Source organism: Lonchura striata, chromosome 7 (assembly GCF_050655825.1).
Source record: "Lonchura striata isolate lonStrDom1 chromosome 7, ASM5065582v1, whole genome shotgun sequence".
NCBI lineage: Eukaryota > Metazoa > Chordata > Aves > Passeriformes > Estrildidae > Lonchura > Lonchura striata.
The window spans coordinates 16,111,873-16,131,128 of record NC_140709.1 but is presented as its reverse complement, the minus strand read 5'-3'; the positions used below and the strand labels follow the sequence as shown (position 1 = coordinate 16,131,128).

The 19,256-nt window shown below is 61.2% G+C and overlaps 1 protein-coding gene across 6 annotated transcripts in view; it reads right to left on the bottom strand.

Moving 5' to 3' along the window:
- Window positions 1-648: 648 nt before the first annotated feature.
- The window catches only part of SPEG (striated muscle enriched protein kinase), a 38,810-nt gene continuing 20,202 nt past the window's right edge, over window positions 649-19,256 (bottom strand). For all 6 annotated transcript variants that reach the window (XM_085585031.1, XM_021526305.3, XM_085585029.1 and 3 more), the window contains 34 exons: window positions 18,934-19,022; window positions 18,556-18,737; window positions 16,213-16,473; window positions 14,785-14,943; window positions 14,452-14,641; window positions 14,078-14,307; window positions 13,780-13,899; window positions 13,276-13,380; window positions 12,967-13,173; window positions 12,718-12,841; window positions 12,168-12,340; window positions 11,294-11,406; window positions 10,941-11,109; window positions 10,764-10,857; window positions 10,210-10,410; window positions 10,001-10,061; window positions 9,723-9,800; window positions 9,393-9,565; window positions 9,261-9,287; window positions 8,801-8,953; window positions 8,539-8,581; window positions 8,377-8,445; window positions 6,065-8,246; window positions 5,788-5,940; window positions 5,599-5,715; window positions 5,352-5,519; window positions 4,973-5,095; window positions 4,621-4,785; window positions 3,767-4,439; window positions 3,441-3,680; window positions 3,143-3,366; window positions 2,632-2,707; window positions 2,230-2,379; window positions 649-1,990 (listed from right to left, as the gene is read on the bottom strand). In XM_085585031.1, coding sequence (XP_085441157.1) covers window positions 1,783-1,990; window positions 2,230-2,379; window positions 2,632-2,707; window positions 3,143-3,366; window positions 3,441-3,680; window positions 3,767-4,439; window positions 4,621-4,785; window positions 4,973-5,095; window positions 5,352-5,519; window positions 5,599-5,715; window positions 5,788-5,940; window positions 6,065-8,246; window positions 8,377-8,445; window positions 8,539-8,581; window positions 8,801-8,953; window positions 9,261-9,287; window positions 9,393-9,565; window positions 9,723-9,800; window positions 10,001-10,061; window positions 10,210-10,410; window positions 10,764-10,857; window positions 10,941-11,109; window positions 11,294-11,406; window positions 12,168-12,340; window positions 12,718-12,841; window positions 12,967-13,173; window positions 13,276-13,380; window positions 13,780-13,899; window positions 14,078-14,307; window positions 14,452-14,641; window positions 14,785-14,943; window positions 16,213-16,473; window positions 18,556-18,737; window positions 18,934-19,022 — 7,500 coding nt within the window. In that variant the 3' untranslated portion in view covers window positions 649-1,782. The remainder of the gene's footprint in view (window positions 1,991-2,229; window positions 2,380-2,631; window positions 2,708-3,142; window positions 3,367-3,440; window positions 3,681-3,766; window positions 4,440-4,620; window positions 4,786-4,972; window positions 5,096-5,351; window positions 5,520-5,598; window positions 5,716-5,787; window positions 5,941-6,064; window positions 8,247-8,376; window positions 8,446-8,538; window positions 8,582-8,800; window positions 8,954-9,260; window positions 9,288-9,392; window positions 9,566-9,722; window positions 9,801-10,000; window positions 10,062-10,209; window positions 10,411-10,763; window positions 10,858-10,940; window positions 11,110-11,293; window positions 11,407-12,167; window positions 12,341-12,717; window positions 12,842-12,966; window positions 13,174-13,275; window positions 13,381-13,779; window positions 13,900-14,077; window positions 14,308-14,451; window positions 14,642-14,784; window positions 14,944-16,212; window positions 16,474-18,555; window positions 18,738-18,933; window positions 19,023-19,256) is intronic.

The following is a 19,256-nucleotide window of genomic DNA, read 5'->3' as shown; positions in this document are numbered from 1 at the left end:
GGGGGCCGTGGTCAGTGCGGGTAGCGGCTCTGGCCGTGTGTCTGTGCAGGCAGCGGGAAGGTGCAGGGCAGGCGCTGTGGCAGTGTGTGTGCCCCAGCGCTTCGGAGCGCCGTGCGGGGACACCGTGGCTCCTGAGCGGCCCTTGGACACACGGCGTGCGGAGGCGCGGCTCTGCAGCCGCGTGTGTGCGTGTCGGGACGCGGGCGAGTGCCCGCGGCACCAGGCGGTGCCTGTGCCCCTGCCAGGGCAGGACAGCACCGACGGGCTGTAACCGGAGCAGTCCCTGCCGGCACGGCACGGCCTCATATGGGTAGCGGGTATTTATAGCCAGGCATCGGGTCCCTCACCGGCACCTGCCATGCCCGCAGCAGGAGCCCTGCCCTGCTGTCCCGCTGTCCCAGCCACCATCAGGCCCTTTGGCACTCCGTGTTTTCACTCCATGACGTGAGAGCCATGTGAATCAGCCCCGTTGCGTTCACCCCAGGACTTCACAGCTTCTCTTTTTCACCAGGTTTCCAACATGGAAGCCCAGCCTCACATGGAATCTTTCTGGACTCGGGTCCCTAGGTTTTGGGGCAAGGACCCTCCCAAGATACCAGGGGCTGCAGTTCACACTCATGCAATTCCCTCCCAGGAAGGCACTGAAACTGGAGGGGCTGCTCAGGGTCTTTATTGCTGCTCTGGCATGTTGCTTGCTCCAAACCATGGGGACATTGGCAACTCCAGAGCCTGGCAGAGAGGAGGGGACAGGAATGGGGACTGGAATGAGCAGACGCCTTCTTCCCAAAATCAATAAATAAAGCCCTATCTCTACAGCAGCATGAGGAAGGTGAGCGCCCAGCCGCTGTTCCTGTTCCCCTGCTCGGGGCACCCCACATCGTGTCATCAGCTGGGGAGGGCTGAGGAGGGGGCACAGGGCAGGGCAAGGCACCTCGGGGTCAGGTGGGAGGTGTGAGGGGTCTGGGACAGGCGGGCAGGCTGGTAGTGGGGTACAGGCGAGGTCTGGAGCTGGGTGGGCAGAGCACGAGCAGCGTGGGCCTGAGCAGACACAGGAGGTGTGCATGGCACCTGGGCGCCCCCCTGCAAAGAGGGGGTGCCTGCCAGTCCCCCACCCTGGCACGAGGTGCAGCCGACAGCCCCAGGGAAGGCACCGGCATCGGTCCTGGAGCCACAAACCCACTTGCCAGGACCGGGGCTGGGAGGAGTGGAAGGTGGGGGGCTGGCAGCCCCCCCTCCCAGCTGTAAGGACTGGGGCTGTGCTGGCTGGTAGGAGATTGTGAGCAAGCCCCTCTCTGCAGGAACCACTGGAGCAACCTCAGTCTTCTGGTGCTGGTGTGCAAACCAGGGGGAGCACGAGGACTGCCACACCGTTGCCAGGGGCAGCTGCAGGCTGCAGTGTAAGGCACACGGCTGATGGGATCCATGTGGCCAGGGCTGGCTAGCAAACTGGCGCCTCTTCCCCTCTCACCCGGGGCTTTCCTTGCCCCTCTGTCTGCATCCCATTCTTCCCCCAACCCTCTGCCACATTCTCTGTTCCTTGCAGCAAGGCTTCCCACCACCCTCCCGCTGCCAGACCCCACTGCTGGTCTGGCTGCGGCAGCACCTCTTCTTCATCGGCACTGCCAAAGTGATGCTGCTGGCCACCATCATCCCTGACAGCAGCACGTGAGGTCCATGGACTCATCCTGGCGTGTCCCGGCTCCTCCTCAGCCGCCCCGTACTGCGGCCCGTGGAATGTTCCTCTGGCTCCCCGGCCCCTCATGGCCGTGGCCAAGGCACCAGTTACTGTGGCCCTGGTGGCTGGCCACCTTGGTAGGAGCGGAGTAAGACCTTGTGCTTTGTGACAGCCTCGCCACGGCGCCTCTGGTGATCCACCAGGAATTCCTTGAGGCGGTTGGTTGTGAAAGTCAGGGTCTGGCGGCGCAGCTTCATCAGGTAGGCGTCCTGGAGCCAGGCGTTGGCGAAGCAGTCCTTCACCGTGGGGCGGCTCCTGGGGCAGAGCCAGCTCTGCATCAGGGACTGCCGGGGTACCCACCGCTGCTCCACCCCCAAACTCAGCCACCACCCTTGCCCTGCAAGACCCAGGGGATCCCAGCCCTCTCCAAGAGCAGTGATGGACTCCAGGCTCCCACTGCTGATATCTGGAGGGATCACATGTGGCAGGGAGCTGGCTCAGTCACAGGCACAGTCTGGTGCCATGTGTCCTCCCTGGCTAGGCTGGACACTCACCATGGGTGGACAGTGAGGACCTTGCGGATGAAGAGGGCAGCAGTCTGCGAGACATTGGGGTACAGCTTGAAGGCATCGAAGCGCCCTGCCAGGATGCGGTTCTCCGTCTCGATGGGGTCCAGTTCAAAGAATGGTGACCGCCCGCTGAGCCTGTGGTGGTGGAGGGGGTGATGGGCTGGGGGGACAGCGATGGGAGGGTACTTGCTGTCCCACTTCCCCCCATCCCCGGTTTGAAAAGCCACAGCTACCCAGGATGACTTCATCTTCCCATGTCCAGCTGGGAAGGGTCTGCTGGGCTACAGCATCCCTCAGCCCACCACCATTGGTGTCCTCTGTGGCACCGAGTCCTGGGTGGGGCTGACTGCACTTCAAGGTTCTCATCCCCCTGACCCCTTCTCTTACATGATGTAGGTGAGGACGCCAACACCCCAGACATCTGCTGCGGAGCCCACCGGGTCCCCCTTCACCACCTCTGGCGCTGTGGGCAGGGGAGCAGGTCTGTCATATACACAGAGACACCAGCCCCAGCATCTGCAGCAGCCCCAGCACACACAGCACCCACAGTATGCCCAGCACCTACAGAAGTCCCAGATCCCCAGGATCCCCAACACCCACAGCATTCCCAACACTCATAGCAGCCAAGCACCCAGAGCAGCCACAGCACTCCACTACTGCACCCTCCAATACACCTCCCTGCCCCACAGCACCCAGACTCTTCCACTGACCCCAGTGATACTACAGAAATTCACAGACAGCCCCAGCATCCCAAAGGCCTCCCACCTTCCCCAAGGACACAGTTCCTCCCCATTCCCAAGTCCCCCAGAGCACAGGCATACATGCACACCTTTGGGAATAAGCATGCCCCAGTTGTGTCCCTATCCCCATGCCACTAGACCCATGGTGCCTCACTCACACATGTATTCCAGAGTGCCAGCACGCCGCCCCAGCTGCCGCAGCACGAGGGGGTTGTAGGTCTGGGCACTGCCAAAATCAATGATCTTGAGAGCATTTGTGCCTGAGACGATGATGTTGTCTGGCTTGATGTCGAGGTGCACAATGCGGCGGCCATGCAGGTACTCAAGGCCCTGCAGGAGCTGCAGTATGTAGCTCACCACGTCATCCTCTGAGTAGCGAAACCTGGGGGGGCAAGTGCCATCAGCAGGTAGCCCCATACCAGCAACTGTCCCCAGTGGCCCTGTGCCCAGCTGTACCTGTCCACGATGCTGTAGAGGATCTCCTTGCCAGCACAGTTCTCGCAGATGAGCACCAGGTAGCGGGGGGTGATGTACGCCTCATGCAGGGCCATGACGCGCTCATGGTGCAGCGCCTTGAGGATCTCATACTCCTGCAGCACGCTCTGCTTCCGCTCCGCCTCATAGGGCACAATCTTGGCCATGAAGTGCTTCCCTGTGGCATTCTCCTTGCACAGCCGGATCACCCCAAAACGGCCTCTGTGGTATAGGGCAGGATTCAGCATCCCTGGCGTGGGGTGCTGCAAGAACAGCCCGGCACAGCATTTTGTCCTACCGCTACTCACCTTGCTTTCTCATCCAAGAAGGTATATGGCTTCTGGGGGACACCCTGCCGCAGTGCTGTGCTGTCTTTTGCCCCTGGGGCCCCACTAGCAGCTGGGGGCTCCTTGGAGGGTGGGGGAGTGGTGGTGGGCTCCACTGCAGGGGGTGATGTGGGGGGCATGGAGATGAAGGAGGTTACCATGTAGGGAGGCATTTTCCGTGAAGGTGTGGTGGTGGGGGTGGGAGATGGTGTGGGGGCTGAGCTGGGCGTGGTTGACACTGGGGAAATGGTGGGGGACTTGGAAGGAGACAGAGCCTGGGGTGGGGGGGAAGTGTCCGTGGGGGGTGCAGGGGAGCCCGGAGTGGGGGTGTCTGTATGAGGAGAGGCAACAGTCCGAGGCGGGGTGAACATCAGCTCAGGAGGCACATAGACAGTGATGTTGGGAGGAAGCTCAGGATCTGGTGGCACACCCTCTTCATGGGGTGCAGGAGGTGGAAGGACCCCTGTGGGGGCACCCTCCTGTTCTGCTCCGGCTGCCTTCTGTACCACTCCCTTGTGCTTGCGTGGTGGTGTGGTGGGAGGGGCTGCTGCAGCCACCGGCTCCAGCTGCTCCTCGGGTGTCTGGGTTGAGCGGCTGGAAGCCACCTTTTCAGGAATGGGGACAGCAACATCCTTGGCTGGGGCAGCTCGGGCATCTACAGGGAGCAAAGGGAGGTGTGAGCCAGGTGGGGGTAAACTAGGAGTGGACTGTAAGTGGCACCTCATTTCCCAAAGCCCTGGGGGGAAGATGCTATGGGACTCAAGGTCCCCAAAGCAGCCCAGAGGCCACAGGTGGCCCCATGGCCACCCCACGCCCATGGGACAGGGCTTGCTCACCTGCTGCCTCAAGATGCACCTTTACTGAGGGGTTGCTGTAGGGTCCCTGCCCAGCCTTGTTGACACAGGCCACACGAAACTTGGCAGTGCTCCCAGGAGGCAGCTCAGTCACATTGAAGTAGCAGTCAGTGATACTAGTGCTGACAATCTTCCACTCATGCTCCCCTGCCAAAGCAGAAGAAAGGTAAGGTGAGGGCAGATCAGGGACAGGGGCAGCCCACTGTCCCCTGTCCTTGTTTCTGCCAAGCCACAGGGGACAGTGAGGACATTGGGCACTTTTGTCCTAGGTGCCCCTCTGTGAGCCCATACTCCTGGCTGTGGCTGCCAGGGGATGGGAGGCAGCACCACATACCTTCCAGTCTGCGCTCCAGTGTGTAGGTGCAGGGGGCTTTGCTCTCAGCAGGCTTCCACAGCACCAGCACCGTGTTCTTGTACTTCTGGGGAATCTCCGGGGTGCCTGGCCGCCCAGGGAGCCCTGCAAGGGTGCAGACAGGGTGGGCTGGGTGTCCAGCCAGCAGCAGAGCAGAGCTGCTGCAGTGAGAGGGCATAACAACGCATGGGTTCAGAGACGTTGGAAATGCTCATGTAAAACCAGCCTGTCCTCTTTCAAAAGCCCCAAAAGTCTCAAGAAGATGGGGAGAGCAGTACTGAAGTCACCCGCACCAACTGATCCCCAGCCATGTGCCCGACTTGTGCTCTTCCTGTCTCCTGAGGACCCCCAGCCTCCTTACGTGCCACAGCCAGCGTGCAGGAGCTGATGGCCGTGCCCAGGATGTTGGCAGCTGCACACTCGTACAGCCCTGCATCCTTCCTGGAGACCTTGGCAATGGTGAGCATCTGCCGTCCATCCTTGCAGGAGACGACGTTCAGCCCACTGTCCGGCTGCAGGGACCTCTTGTCTGCAGGGGGAGAAGAGGAGTGGGATGATGCGGTGCCCATCAGAGCCCACCCACCGAGGCAGTGCAGGCAGCGCCCCACCTTTCATCCAGAGGATCCGTGGGGTTGGGCTGCCAGCGGGAAGGCAGCAGAGGGTCAGCGCCTCGCCCTCCAGCAGCACCTGGTCCTTCAGCTTGATGTGGAAAATAGGGGGGAAATCTGGAAAGCAGAGTGGGGGTTAGGCTGGGGTGGGGATACACACCCGCCATCCCGTCCTGGGGCTGCACCTACCCGATTCACTGGGCGCGTGTGGCCGGCCGGCGGCGAGTCCCTCCTCCCGCAGAAGGCTGGAGGGGATGCTGGGCTGTGAGGCCATCTTCTCCTTCTTGCCCCGGGAGAGCCCCCAGCGCTCCCAGCGGGACCTCTTCTGACTGTCACCCCCACCTGAGGGCACCCGGGGCAGGTGAGAGCGGGGCCGGGCCGCGGCGGCCACACCCGCCGTACCCACAGCGCCTGGGCCGTGGGTTGCCAGCAGGAGCGTCCCCCGGGATCGCCCCTCGGCGCTCACCTTTGGCAGAGGCGGAGGAGCCTGTGCTGGCCTCGGAGCGCAGGGACTCGGAGGAGGGGGCCGGCCCCGGCCGCAAGCTCTCGCCCTCGGAGCTGGCGCGGCGGAGCTGCTGGGACCCCTCGCCCTCCGGCCGCTCGTCCGACACGCTGCGTAGCCGCGCCGAGACCCGCTCCATCGTGGCGCTGATCTTCCTCCGCACAGCCACCGCCGGTGACTCGCTCTCCCCGCCACCCCCCGGCTCTGACTTGAGGCTCTCTGAGTCCCTCCGCTCCCTGGAGCTGGCCAGAGCCATGCTCCAGGAGAAGCGGCGCCCACCAGATGGGGTCTCGCTGCCTCCGTCTTCCCCCACGCTCTTCTTCCTCTCAGCAGGCGGGGTCCGCTTCATGAGTATGGACATCCTCCGGAAGAAGCCCCCGTCCTTCTCCACCTCATGCAGGTCCTGCACCGACTTGGACTTGGCTGCCAGTCCGGTGGGCCGGTCCCTGCGCAGCTCCAGGGGCACGCCGGCGGGTGTAGGACGGTAGATGCCCTCGTCAGAGACTGGGGGGCCGGCCAGGTGCCGGTCCTCGGAGCGGGAGCGGGTGAGGAGCTTCAGCCCCCGGGTGAGGGATGATTGGCGGCCCCGTTTGAACTTGGCCTCAAAGACCTCCTCCGAATCGATGTCTTGGATGACCAAGGAGCTGGAGGAGCCGGTGGGTTTCACCTCCCTCCTTGATGCTGGTGCTGGTGTAGGGGGCTTTGCAGGGCTGGCTGGTGGGGTCTCCTTGATGTTTGGTGGGGGCTCATTGGTTGTTGGTGGGGGCTCCTCAGTGGCTGTCTCCCCTCCTTGAGTGGCTCCCATGACTTGCATCATCTTGGCATAGGAAGACTTTATGTGGGTTTGGGGAACAGGGGTTGTGGACTTTGGTGGGGTGGGAGCTCCTGTCCTGGCAGCCCCCTCCCCACTGGCTCCAGCAGCCTTGGTCGGTGTCTTCTCCTCCTTTCCCCTGTCTGTGGGCTTCTTCCCTGTGGTGGTGGCAGCCTTGCTGGCCCCAGGTGGGCCATGTTCCTCAGGGACGTGCCTCCTCCCTGAGGCAGCCTTTGCAGGGGAGGCCTGGGGAACAGTAATCTCTGCTGGAGGGGGTGTTGGTGTGCTTGGAGTGTCTGGTGGCACTGTGGGCCGAGCATCAGAGAGAGCAGAGAGAGAGGGGGACTCCTTGAGCCGTTGGGCCTCCAGGCAGGCCAGTGGGATCTCCAGGGGCGCACCGGAGCGTCGGTGCCGGACGACAGGCTCAGCATCCCCATGGCTGAAGGAGCTGCTCTTCTGCAGCCGGCACTCAGTGGGGAGCAGGCGCGGTGAGGTGGCTTCACTGGAGGCTGCCCGTACCAGCCGTGGCACTGCTGGTGCCTCCAGACGGGCTGACCGTGAGACTTTCTTGTCAGGGCTGACCCCCAGGGTCTCCATGAGGGGACCCCGCAGGCCACTGACCTTGCTGTCCCCAGAGCTTCCGCGCAGCAGCCGCTGGCGCATCAGCTCCAGGCGCTGGGCATGATCATCCTCAGCCCAGACCACCTTTCTCCTTGGCAATTCCATTGAGGCTGCCTTGGCCAGGGCCCCGCGGGGGTCGCGGGCTGCCTCAGCCCCTTCCTCAGCGCCCGGGAGCTGCTGGAGCAGCAGGGCGCTGTCAGCAGAGCTGCCCCTCTTCAGCTCTCCCCGACGGGCACTCCCTGGGGACTCCAGGCTGGAACCCTTCCTCATGGCTTTGCGAGGATACTCCGGCCGCTTCTGGGCTTCGGGCGCTTCCTCATCAGAGGAACCAGGTGCCTCCACCTCTGCACATGGTCGCCGTGGCCCAGCACTCCTTGGCCGCTTCCCCAGGGCCACCCCAGGCTTCCCTGTGCCCTGGCTCTGCCACTCCATGGCAGAGGCATCCCCCTCCGGCTGCAGCCCCTCGGATGTCCCAATGGTCTCATCATCTGTGGGGATCTCATTGAGTGACATGCGGGAGCCAGAGAACTCCACCTGGTGTGGCATGGGGATGAAGGGCAGCTCATCCAGGTCATCTGAGTCTGAGGAGGATGACAGCGCTGGTGACTCTTTGAGATGCCGGGGCACAGCGATGGAGAGGTGGTTGGACGTGTCCTCCAGCAGCTCTGGGATCGGCCGCAGCACCATGTTGCACTTGTAGCTGATCTGTGAGCGCTGCAGCCAGCAGAGTGGGCTGGGTCAGGCTCAGGTGCATGTCATGGCAGCATCCTGCCATTACACATCCCCCTATCCTGCCCAAGACGCAGCCCCACCTGCCCCCTCCCTCCCCAGCCCTTGCCTTCACCTGCCATTTCCGACGGGAGATGAAGAGCTTGAGGTGGTCAGTGCTGATGACCTTCCCCTTCGCCAGTGTCTGTGGGGTGAGGGAACAATGGTGTCCTTGGAGCCTGCAGCAGGCTCAGGGAACCCCGTGGCCTCTTGGCATTAGTTCCAAGACGCGGCTCACCTTGAACCAGGGATGCTCCAGGGTCTGTTCTGCACTGGGTCTCCTGTGAACCAACACCACTGGGTGAGAACCACCCAGGCTCAGAGGCTTGACAAGGGGAGAAAGGGCAGGAGAATCTGGCTGCCCATGGTGCACCCCAGCAGAGCCATACAGCTAGCCTTGCCCTTGGGCACCCCGATGCATGGGGGTCCCCACCCTCCCTTGAGCACAAAGTTCATGCTGAAGGGGCAGGGGATGGAGAAGGGGACCCTGTAGTACTCACAGCTTGTCATTAACCAGCACTTTGATGACAAAGCCCTTGGCTTCCCTGGTGAGCCCCTGGAACATCCTCTCCTCAAAGGCCACATTGTAGTTGCGGATGTTCATCAGCGTTGTCTTGTCATTCTCCCCCACGAAGGGGGAGATCCCTGTCAGGCTACCAAGGAGGAGACACTGTCACTGGGCCATGGGGCCATGAAAAACAGGATTAAAAATACAGAGAACTGGGGACAGGACCCCAGGCCCCATCTCTGGGGTCATGGGGACATGGGAAACAGCATGGCAAATATAGCAGGCTGAGGACAGGACCTCAGCCCTGGTGCCATGGGGAGGGCAGATGTAGGAGAAGCTGGACGGGAGGCTGAGTCTGTAAGGAGCCATGTGCGTGGTCACAGTCTCAGCTCTGGAACTGGTGAGGGGGTGGAAAGGGTGTCCCTTCTGTGAAGACACACTGGGGCACTTACCAGAGGTATGCGATAACCCCCACAGGCCTGCAGAGAGGAGAGCACAGTTACTGCACATCACAAGCCCTCCAGGGTGCCCAGTCTCTCCTGGCATAGCAGGGAGCCCACCGACCACCCAAGGGCCAGCCTTACCAGATGTCAGTGACGCTGGAGACAGGGGTCTGGTTGACAATCTCAGGACCCACGAACTCAGGGGTGCCATACTTGCAGTACTGTGGCTCCTCAGACGTCAGCTCCTGGGCATTGCCGAAGTCACAGATCCGGATCTGGTCGCTGCTCAAATCTGCCATCAGGAGGTTTTCTGGCTACAGGACAGTGCAGAGCAGAGGGAAGCTTGGCAGGAGGCAGGGGCTTTCCCCAGGGAATGAATGTTCCCTGTCAACAGGACCACTCCCCACCCAGTACACCAGGAAGCCTTCACTGGAGGCAGCGGGCAAGAGGAGTCTGTAAAGACTCACTCACTTTGATGTCCAGGTGCAGGACACTGTGCTGATGCAGGTAGAGAATCCCTTCCAGGACCTGCCGCATGTATGACCGGACCTGCAAGAGAGCGAGTGAGGAGAGTGGGCAGCCCAAATGTGAGCAGGCTGCACACTGGCCCTGTGCAGAGGAGAATGTAGGCTATGGCCCCCTTAGTAGCCTGATACAATGAGCCCTACACATCTCTAGGCTAAGACAGACCCCACTGTCCCCAGGATCCCTCCCTTCCATATCACTTTGCTCCCACAGCGTTCACTCACCTCTGATTCACACACTGAGGGCTTCCTCACCATCCTGTCCAGCAGCTCCTCTTCAGAGCACCTGGGTCCCAGTCAAGGAGCATAGAAATTCCATGCTCCATTGTGCCCCACACCCAGCTCCTCTGCACCCACTCTGCCCACCTGTTCCCCACAAAAGCCTCCCCTCCTCTCCTGTGCTATGCACCCATGGAACCGTGCCCAGAGGATACAGCTCCATGACCATGATGACAGCATTCTTCTTCTCAAAGGCATCGTGGAAGAAGACGATGCGCTCGTGGTCCAGCTGAGAGAGAATGTGCAGCTCCCGCCGTGCCGACTGCTTGGCCTTGGTCCTCCCAGGGATGAACTTGGCAGCGAAGTCCAGCCGGGAGCTCTTCTCTGTCACCCTCCGCAGATAGGAGAAAGCCCCCCTGCAGTTCAGGATAAGGGAGGATAAGAAGGTGCATGAGCAGGAGACCTCTCCCTTCCCTGAGCAGCTGGCACAGGCACCCGCTCTGCAGGGAGCTGCTTGCAGCCTCAGCTGCCTCTGTTACCATGAACTGGTCACGGAGACCCCAAGTCTGGCTTTTCTCTGAACATGCCAGGTCCCCACCCTAAGCTGGCACAGGAGTGTCCACTGACAGCAGAGAGGAGCCCCAGCACCCCAGGATCTGGCATATAATGAAGCTTAGTCCCCTGTGTCGGAGCCCCAGGGTGCAGCCTGGCTGCAGTACCCCAGTCCCTGCAGTGCCCAGGATGCCCCATCATGCCAGCAGCCACCTACCTCCCGATCTCCTCGTGCACATCATAGTAGTCGGTCAGGCGTCGTGCCTTGTGCAGCGCATCCTCCTCCATGGCAGCATCAGCAGTGGGCTGGGCTGCGAGAAGGAAAGGCACTGGCATGGGGCAAGCCAGACATCCAGGCTCTGCCCTCAGGGGCTGGGAAGCCAGTCAGCCATACCTGCCCGCACCACCAGCTCTGCTTTGCAGGAGACCTCCCCAGCCAGATTCTTGGCTGTGCAGGTGTAGACACCACTGTCAGGCTCAGCAGCACCCAGCACCACCAGCGAGCACTCGTTGTCCTCATATACGAAGCTCAGGTGGCTGCTCTCCTCCAGCAGCTCCCCATCCTGGGGGTGGCAGAGGTATTGGGGGCGTCCTGTCTCATCCCTGACCAACTCCCACCACCCTTTCCCCATGGGTAGGGCATGAGACACATCCTTGATCACCAGTGCAGCAGCCCCAGTGAGGCAGTGAAGCGTGCAGGTCTGGTGGGAATATGGCTCAGGAAGGGGTTTGGGGCTCCCAGCCCACCTTGTACCACATGATGTCTGGCAGCGGTTTCCCCTCCACCACCACAGCGAATCGTGGTGTCTCCCCTTCCTGGGCATCGATGTCCTCCATGATCGACTCAAAGCGTGGTGCCTCTGCCAAGAGATGGGGCATAGGGCACCATGGGGCAGTGACAGCCCCCTGCCATGGCATGGAGTGTACAGCTGCGAGGCACTGCAGGTAGGGGTAGGGGCATGGAGTGACACGGGGCAGTGCCATTGCAATGCACATGGAAGTGGGACACCTCTCCAGGGCAAACCACCAATGGCAGGTGTTTGCGCAGCATTCGGCAGTACCCCATTGGAGTGGGGCACTGTGGGGCACTGCCTCTCACAGCCCACAGGCATGGAGCACTGCGGTAATGCACATTACATAAGGACGTGGAGGACGGTGGGGCGTTGGGGAGGTGTCCCTTATGGTTCTTGGCTATAGGGCACTGGGAGCAGTGCCTCCCAATTACACTCAGGGATGGGCCACCCTGCAGCATTGCCACCCACAGCATCCCTGGCTTGGGGACACATGAGGCACTGCTTGCCCACGTACACAGTTATGGGACACCTCTGCCCAGGTCAGACATGGGTATGGGACACTGGGCAGCAGTGCCAATGCATGGTTCATGGTTTACCATCCCCATGTTTGTCACCCTACAGATCCGCACCGCCACAACGTGTGAGTGTGAAGGACTGAGGAGAGGTGTCATGCTATGTGGCAGTGCCCCCATGGCACATGGGCATGGGGCACCATGGGGCAATGCCACCCTGCAGGGCAATGCCCCTCCCCAGCATATGGGCTTGGAGCACTCCAGGGTGCCACCCCCCAGCAGACGGACACGGCCTCCCAGTGCAGGGGCACCTACCTGCGAGGCGGAGGCGGAGGGTGCACTGGGCAGTGCCATGGCGGTTGCTCACCTCACAGGCCAGCAGCCCCCCAGCCCCCCGGCCCACACGCAGCAGCCGCAGGCAGTGCTGGTCGTCGTCTGGCATCATCATCTCACACGTGCCCTCCAGTTCCCCCAGCACCTGACCACCCCTGAAAGCACAGCAGCTGTCACATCACAGCTCCATAGGCAGGACCACTGCCCCATTGATAGATCCCACCCCACAGCCCAGGAACACCTCCTTACCCACGGTCAGATCCCACCCCACAGCGCTCACATCCCTTTGCTAGCTCTGCCTTCTCAATGGCTTTTGCCCCTTAATACCCTACAGATAGCACCCCACAACCCCCCCCACAACTCTTCAGAGCCCTGGACATCATCCTTGTGTGCACACCCAGACCAGCCCCTGGGAAGGAGTTCCTCCCCCACACACAGTGGGCTGCATGGAGGGGTGGAAGTCCTTCTCTATGCATCCTGTGGGGTGATTCTAGGCACGGGGCAGACAACAAGGCACAGTGTCATGTCCTACCTTTTCCAGGTGACGGTGGCCTCCACATGGTTGATGGTGATGGTGATGGAGGCTGGCTGGCCTTCTACCACATACACCACATCTGGTTTGTCCAGGATGACTGGGGCCTCCTCCAGGTAGGGACCTGCCAAATGCATTTTCACCAACCCCTGCGCACTCCATGCCACCCAGCCTTGGGTAGCTTACCCCCCAACAAGGGACAGAGACCTCTATCCCAGCTACTCACTCCCTCCCCGCTGCCCTTCTCACCCCGGTCCAGGAGCTGCACGGGCCCCACAGGTGGGGAGGGCTTGCTGTTGCTCTTGGGAGTGGCAGTGATGACACGGAAGAGGTACTGGGCACCCTTGGTCAGCCTGTGCACTGTGTAGGTGGTGTCCTGCACACCAGTCACCAGCACCACCCACTGCATCGTGCCCAGCACTTGCATTTGCACCACATAGGTCACCGAGTTAGGATCTGAAAGAGGACAGGGTCAGTGCAGAGCCCCTGGTGTGGAGCTCCCCATGCACCCCATTGCCCACCCGCTGCCATCTTCCTGCCCATACCCTGCCCCCTTACCTATGGCAGTGTCCAGCCACTTGGGCTTGTTCCAGGTCAGCGTGATGGCTCTGCCAGTCACCAAGGCCACAGTGGGAGGCCCATCTGGAGGGGTTGGCACCACATCTGCATGGGGAGGTAGGTAGGGATGTAAGCATAGCCACTGCCCCAGCTTATCCGGGCAACTGCCTCATGCTCTGGGAGATGCTGGCAGAGGGGATGGATGAGACCAGTAATTCTTTCTGGTTTCCTGGTGAGGACTCAGCCTGCCAGCCCCTCTGGGACTGGCACTACCAGCAAGCTTCATGCAGGACCTAGTAGTCCAGGGATGGCTCCTGACCACACAAGATGAGAACTGCACTTCTGGCCCTACTTTTAGGTTGGATTAGAGACCTCCTGAGGTCCCCTCCAAACTAAACTGCCCTGTGATCGTATTCCCCTAGGACCTCACGACAATCCGGGTCACAGCCTGGCAGGGTGGCTGTGAGTGGCCACACGTCCCAAGTGGTGTCTGCTGCTGCTTACCGGTGACATAGAGGTGTGCATAGCATGTGGCCTTCCCCACTTTGTTGGCAATGACACTTTTGTAGACACCAGCATGTGCATGGCTGACGGCCGTGAATACCAGACGATGGATGTCTTTATCTGGGGGAGAACAGGGGGACACAGGTAAGACCCTACCAGCTAAGCAGCACAGAGCTCCCCTTCCTGCCTCATGGGGTGTAAAGGCCTGGGGGGTGATGCCTCCTCCAAGAGTGTTTCCCTTTCTCCCACCCCATGTAGAGGGACCCCAGGGGGTGGGGAAGGCAACAAGGAGTCCTACATTGCATCATCTTGCGGTCATCAGTGCTGTCAATTCGGGAGCCATTGTGGTACCAGGTGATGGAGGGGTAGGGCATCCCGGCCACCTGGCACTCCAGCACAGCCTCCTTCGACTCCACCACGTCCAGGTTGTGCAGTGGCTTCAGGAAATCAGGCATGGTGAAGCACTCTGTCTCTGTCTCTACCTGCTCTGGCTCCTCCGGGATGGATGGCATCTTCTCCAGCTTAGAGCTGCAAGAGCCCACACATGCTCATCATGGGAGCATGGTGCAGTGCCCCCAGCTCAGCCTAGGCTTTGCATAAGCCTGTTGTATGCCAAGTCCCAGAGGGGAGCAAGCAGGGGGAAGCAGATTCCAGTGACCATCCAACTCTTACATCTGGGAGGCTGCAGATGGCCGTGGCTCCTCCACATAGAGCTCGGCAGAGCACTCCACATGTCCATGGGTGTTCCTGGCGATTGCCTTGTACTGCCCTTCATCTTCACTGCCCACGTGCACAATGACCAGTGAGTGCAGCCCTCCATCCTGCTGAATCCTCACATTCTCCCCCTCCTGCACCGGCAAGCCTGTGCAGAAACACACACCACCATCAGCAGCAGCATCCCACTCCAGTCCCAGCCAGGTGCAGCCTTTGGGTGCAGCCCCCAAGGACATGAGGAGAGGTCTCCCTGCAGGGGCCCTTGGCAAGCTCTCTGAGCTTGGGGGTTACCAAAGTGAGTCCAGGTAACCGTCGGAGGGGGCGTCCCACTGATCATGCAGACAAAACGCGCTGTCCGCCCTTCCACCACGTCCACGTCCTCCAGCTTGCGCGTGAAGAGCGGCTGCACAGAGGGCTGCACCGTCAGTCGGGCGCTGCAGGTCAGCTCATCTGCGAGGAGAGCAGGCACTGGTGAGCCCCCACAGCACACGGCTGTGCAGGGCAGGAGGCGGCCTGTGACACCCCCTGGCTGCCACCCAGCAACCAGTGTGGCTGTGGGTGAGCCACCCATACGCAGTGTGGGTTGAGCCCAGGTGTGTGGCGTTCCAGGCTCTGTCCCTGTGCAGGGCAGGGGGCACAAATGTGTGCAAGGTCCCCATGCCCAGGGCTGGGGCTCTGATGGCAGCAGGCACCTCCTTCCTTTCTGCACAGCAGTACAGGTGCCAGCAGCAAGGTGGGATGAGAGGATGCCCTGTCCTCCTATAGGTCAGGAGATCACAGCTGGCCTGTCCCCTTGGGGATGGGGCAGCAGTGCTTAAGTAGGTAGTGCCAGCACATGCAGCATCCAAGGAGCAGCATGGGGACACAAGTAGGCTCGATGCTCCAGGTGAGGGCATTTCCAGCAGGGACCACTTTGCAATGACAGTGTTGTCACTCACCCTGGGTAAGGATGAGCAACACCATTCTCAGGCACTTTTACCTGCCTGAGGATGAGTTGGCTCAAACTGCTGCTACCTTCAAAGTCCCACAGGAATACAGCCTCCTTCATGGAGGATTGCACAGAAACCAACCACAGGGTGCAGGGAGAATGCTGCTTCTTCCTGCAATACCCCCCCAATGCTGCTGCCTAGGTGGGCAGGAGAGTGGACTCTGTGTGGGTCAGAGCTGTGGGCAGCATGCAGAGGCACAGTGTGTCAGAGCCATGGGACAGAGGCCCATGCAACTCTTGCTGAGCTGTCCTCAGTGATGGTTTGCTGGGAGAGGTTGGGAAGCCATGACTCCTTGCCCATTTCCCCACGATCTCCCAAGCCAGCAGAAACACATCAGTACTGGAGCAGGATGCCCAGAAACTCTGAAGCCAGGGGACAGGGACAGCTGGATTCCAGGTCTTCATCTACCTGGTGCAGCCATGGAGCAATGCATGTTTCAGGGAGCCACATGCATGCTGGCAGAGAAGCTGAGTGGAGTGGTGTTGGACAGAGCTGCAGGTCTCAGGGTACAGGAGTCCAAGAAGTGCTGCACACTAGGTTTCCCTGAGAAATCTTCCCAGCACCTGGGGCACCAGCACTCCCTATCCCCCTGTACCCCTGTATCTCCATCACTCACAGCTACATCCCGAGAGCAAGAGCCCTGAGCCCAAGGTAGGGGGGTCTTTCCACCCCACTAGGGCCAAGCCCTGAGTGAGAACCCCCCTGGGGGAGCTGCATGCCCACCACTTACCTTTGGCAGTGCTGAGCTTGCAGGTGTAGATTCCGCTGTCATCTTCATGCACAGAGGTGAGCAGCAGCTTGCACTTGCGCCCATCAAAATGCATCTTGCATTTGAGCAGTGCAGGCTGGAGCAGCCGGCCCCGGGACAGCCAGTCTACGTCCATGTCTGGCGGGCCGGCCACCATGCACTCAAAGACCGCCATCTCCCCCGCCCCGACCACCAAGTCCTGCAGGGGAACCACGATGGCCAGGGACTGGCACTCGGGGCGAGCTGCCCGGGGAGCGGGGAGAGAGAGAAAGAAAGAGAGAGACGCATCTCAGCAACTGAAAAGCAACCATGAGAGGTAGCAGGGATGGAGTGGGAGTACATGCAGGGCAGTGGTTCATGCAGGGAGGGGGCCTGGTGCAGCGGGCAGGGAGTGCAGCAGGGAAGGGTGGGATGGGAGGTGAGATGTGGAAAGCAGAGCTGAGCAGGGAGGGGGCTGGGGGTGAGGGGAGGTGTCCGTGCCAGGAACACACCACACAGCGCTTTACCAAACAGATTTTATTAGAGCTACAAAAAAAAGGGTCACGGCCTCGTAGCCCGCCCTCCCATCAAGCCCCCTCCCTGGGAAGAAGAGACCCACAGCCAGGGGATGCTCCTGAGGGACCCAAGCCCTGGGGCTACAAGGGATGTGTCTGTCGTGGTGGCCAAGCTGGCACCTGAGTGGCCACCGTGAAGCCAAAGGGGCCAATGATCTCCCTCCCCCCTGCACCTCACGCAGAGTGTTCCCGTGTGGGGTCCCTGGGGTCTCCTGTCTCCCGTGCTCCAAGGTGACTGTCATAGAGCTGCCACCGCACTGCAGCTCCTTCCCTACAGCCCTGGCCGGCACGGCGGCAACCCTGGGCTCAGCTCCCTGCTCCCTTTCCCTGGGCAGCAAGAGAGAGGCAGCAGAACACACAGACAGGGACAAACGGATGGAGCAAGAGACAAGACAGCATCATATGGGCACCCTGGCCCGGCTGAGGGGGCGCCTGCTGCTCCCCTGCTGCTCCCCCCGCCCCGCCTCAGTCACGCCTGCCCGGCCATCTGGCGAGCCCCGGCCCGCAGTCGAGGGCCCGCGCGTCCCCGCGGTGCGTCCAGGACGAGGCGGCGGATGGAGAAGGAGGTAATAACACAAGGTGAGGTCCACTGCCTAAGAGGTGTCCAACTAAGAGCCCCGCAGCCGCGGCTCTGAGAGATGCACCCCCTTATCGCACTCCCCCTGCGTACAGACAAAAACCGCAGTCAGCAAGCAGAAGGGTTAGTGCGGCAGCCACGGGACCGGCACGGACACACACACCAGCGCCAGCACGAGCGGTGTGAGTGGGCAACAGGGCACGGAGCCATCCGCTGAGCCCCCCAAGAAGGGCTGGGGTTAGGCCATCACCCCTGCAGCCCAGCACCTGCCCGTCGTGGGACACTGGGACAGCTTCTGCTCCCACCCCGGTGCCGCCGTGCTTTGCTGTAGGCTGGGAGCGTAATCCCGGCAGCGTACAAGCGGTGCAGCCAAGGCCGGGTGGGATCGGCACAGCTCAGGGGGGCTCAGGCAGCCATCAGCAGGGAGGGCTGGGGGGAGCAGGGCACACACAGCAAAGGGCAAGAGGAGGGAGGCAGCATCACTCATCCCCACAGGCCCCTTCCCTGGCCTTGGGGATACCAGGCAGAGCCTGGCTATCAGTCCCAACTCCCCCCTCACCCCCTCAAAACTGCACACTTACTTTGGGGTCCTAGGAGGACCACAGCAGGGCTGGGGAGCTATAGCAAGGAAAGGGGAGTGGACAGTGAAGTCCCATGCCTATGGGACATTGCTGGAAATGGGCAGGGAGGGACCCCCTGCAAGTTGCCCTGTGCCTAGCACAGAGCTTGCAGGTAGCCTGGGGCAAGGAGGGAGCAAGCTGCAGGGCATGAGGACATTTCTTACAGAGCCCCCAAGGCTAAAAGCCCTCCCTGATCAGCCAAGGGCAGCACTTAGCCCCATAAGTGTGTGTGGGGGGGGATGTGGAGTGAAGCTGGGCTGTGAGAAGCTGTTGGGTCTGGGTCAGATACGTGGGGCTCTAGAACAGCAGCAAACAGGTGGGACCCAGGGCTGCACATCTGGATGAGAGCAAGGCAGAATGCCTTCTGCTGCAGGGCCAGCCTCTGCGGACAGCCCCAGACACGCAGCTTCACTTTCCTGTTCCCCACCTGCGCCACCACAGGGGGAGCTGACTTGTCCCCTTCTTATGTCACACCACCAAGTGGAGGACCTGCAGTGGTCCCTTTCTCACAGCTCATGCAGGGCACTAAGAGCCAGCTGGCCTCTCAGTACTTGGGTGACATAGGGAATTTTACCTCTGACCTCCAGCTTGGCCTCGCACTGCTTGGTGCCATACTCATTGACGGCCTTGCAGGTGTAGAAGCCGGTATCAGTGTGCTCTGCCGCCAGGATGTGCAGCGTGAAGAGCCCCCGCACTCCCTCTGCCTCCTCCACGTGGTGCCGGCGGCCATACTTCACTGGCTGCCTGTTTCTCAGCCTGCTCCAGACAGAGGCAGAGCATCATGGTCATACCTCGCCCTGCACATTCAACCTGGCTGTCCCCAAAAAAAGCTTTCACCAACACTCTCCGCTCAGGATCAGAGCTCCATGCAACCATGCCCAAATGGAGAGGTCACTGTGCCTGCCCCCTTCTTTTCTGCCCAGCTGTGACCCCAAAGAGCAGCAGGACTCACCAGTAAATGATGGGCTTGGGCTCCCCACGGACACGAACACTCATGCTGACATCCTGCCCCTCCAGCACTGACTGGTCCGATAAGGATACCTGAGGAAAGAGGGGTCAGAGAGCAGCAAGCACCATCTGCACACAGGACCATGCATCCCCACCGCTGCACCCAGGGCTGTCTGTCCCCTGTCACAATAGAAGTACCAGGGAAACTGGTGGGGTGGAGCCTGCCCAGGTGTTGCAAGGACCCCACATCATATCAAGGGGTAGTAAGACCTGACCCTGCATCTCCTGGCACCGAGGCCCACAGTACTGGAGTCACAGGTACTGCAC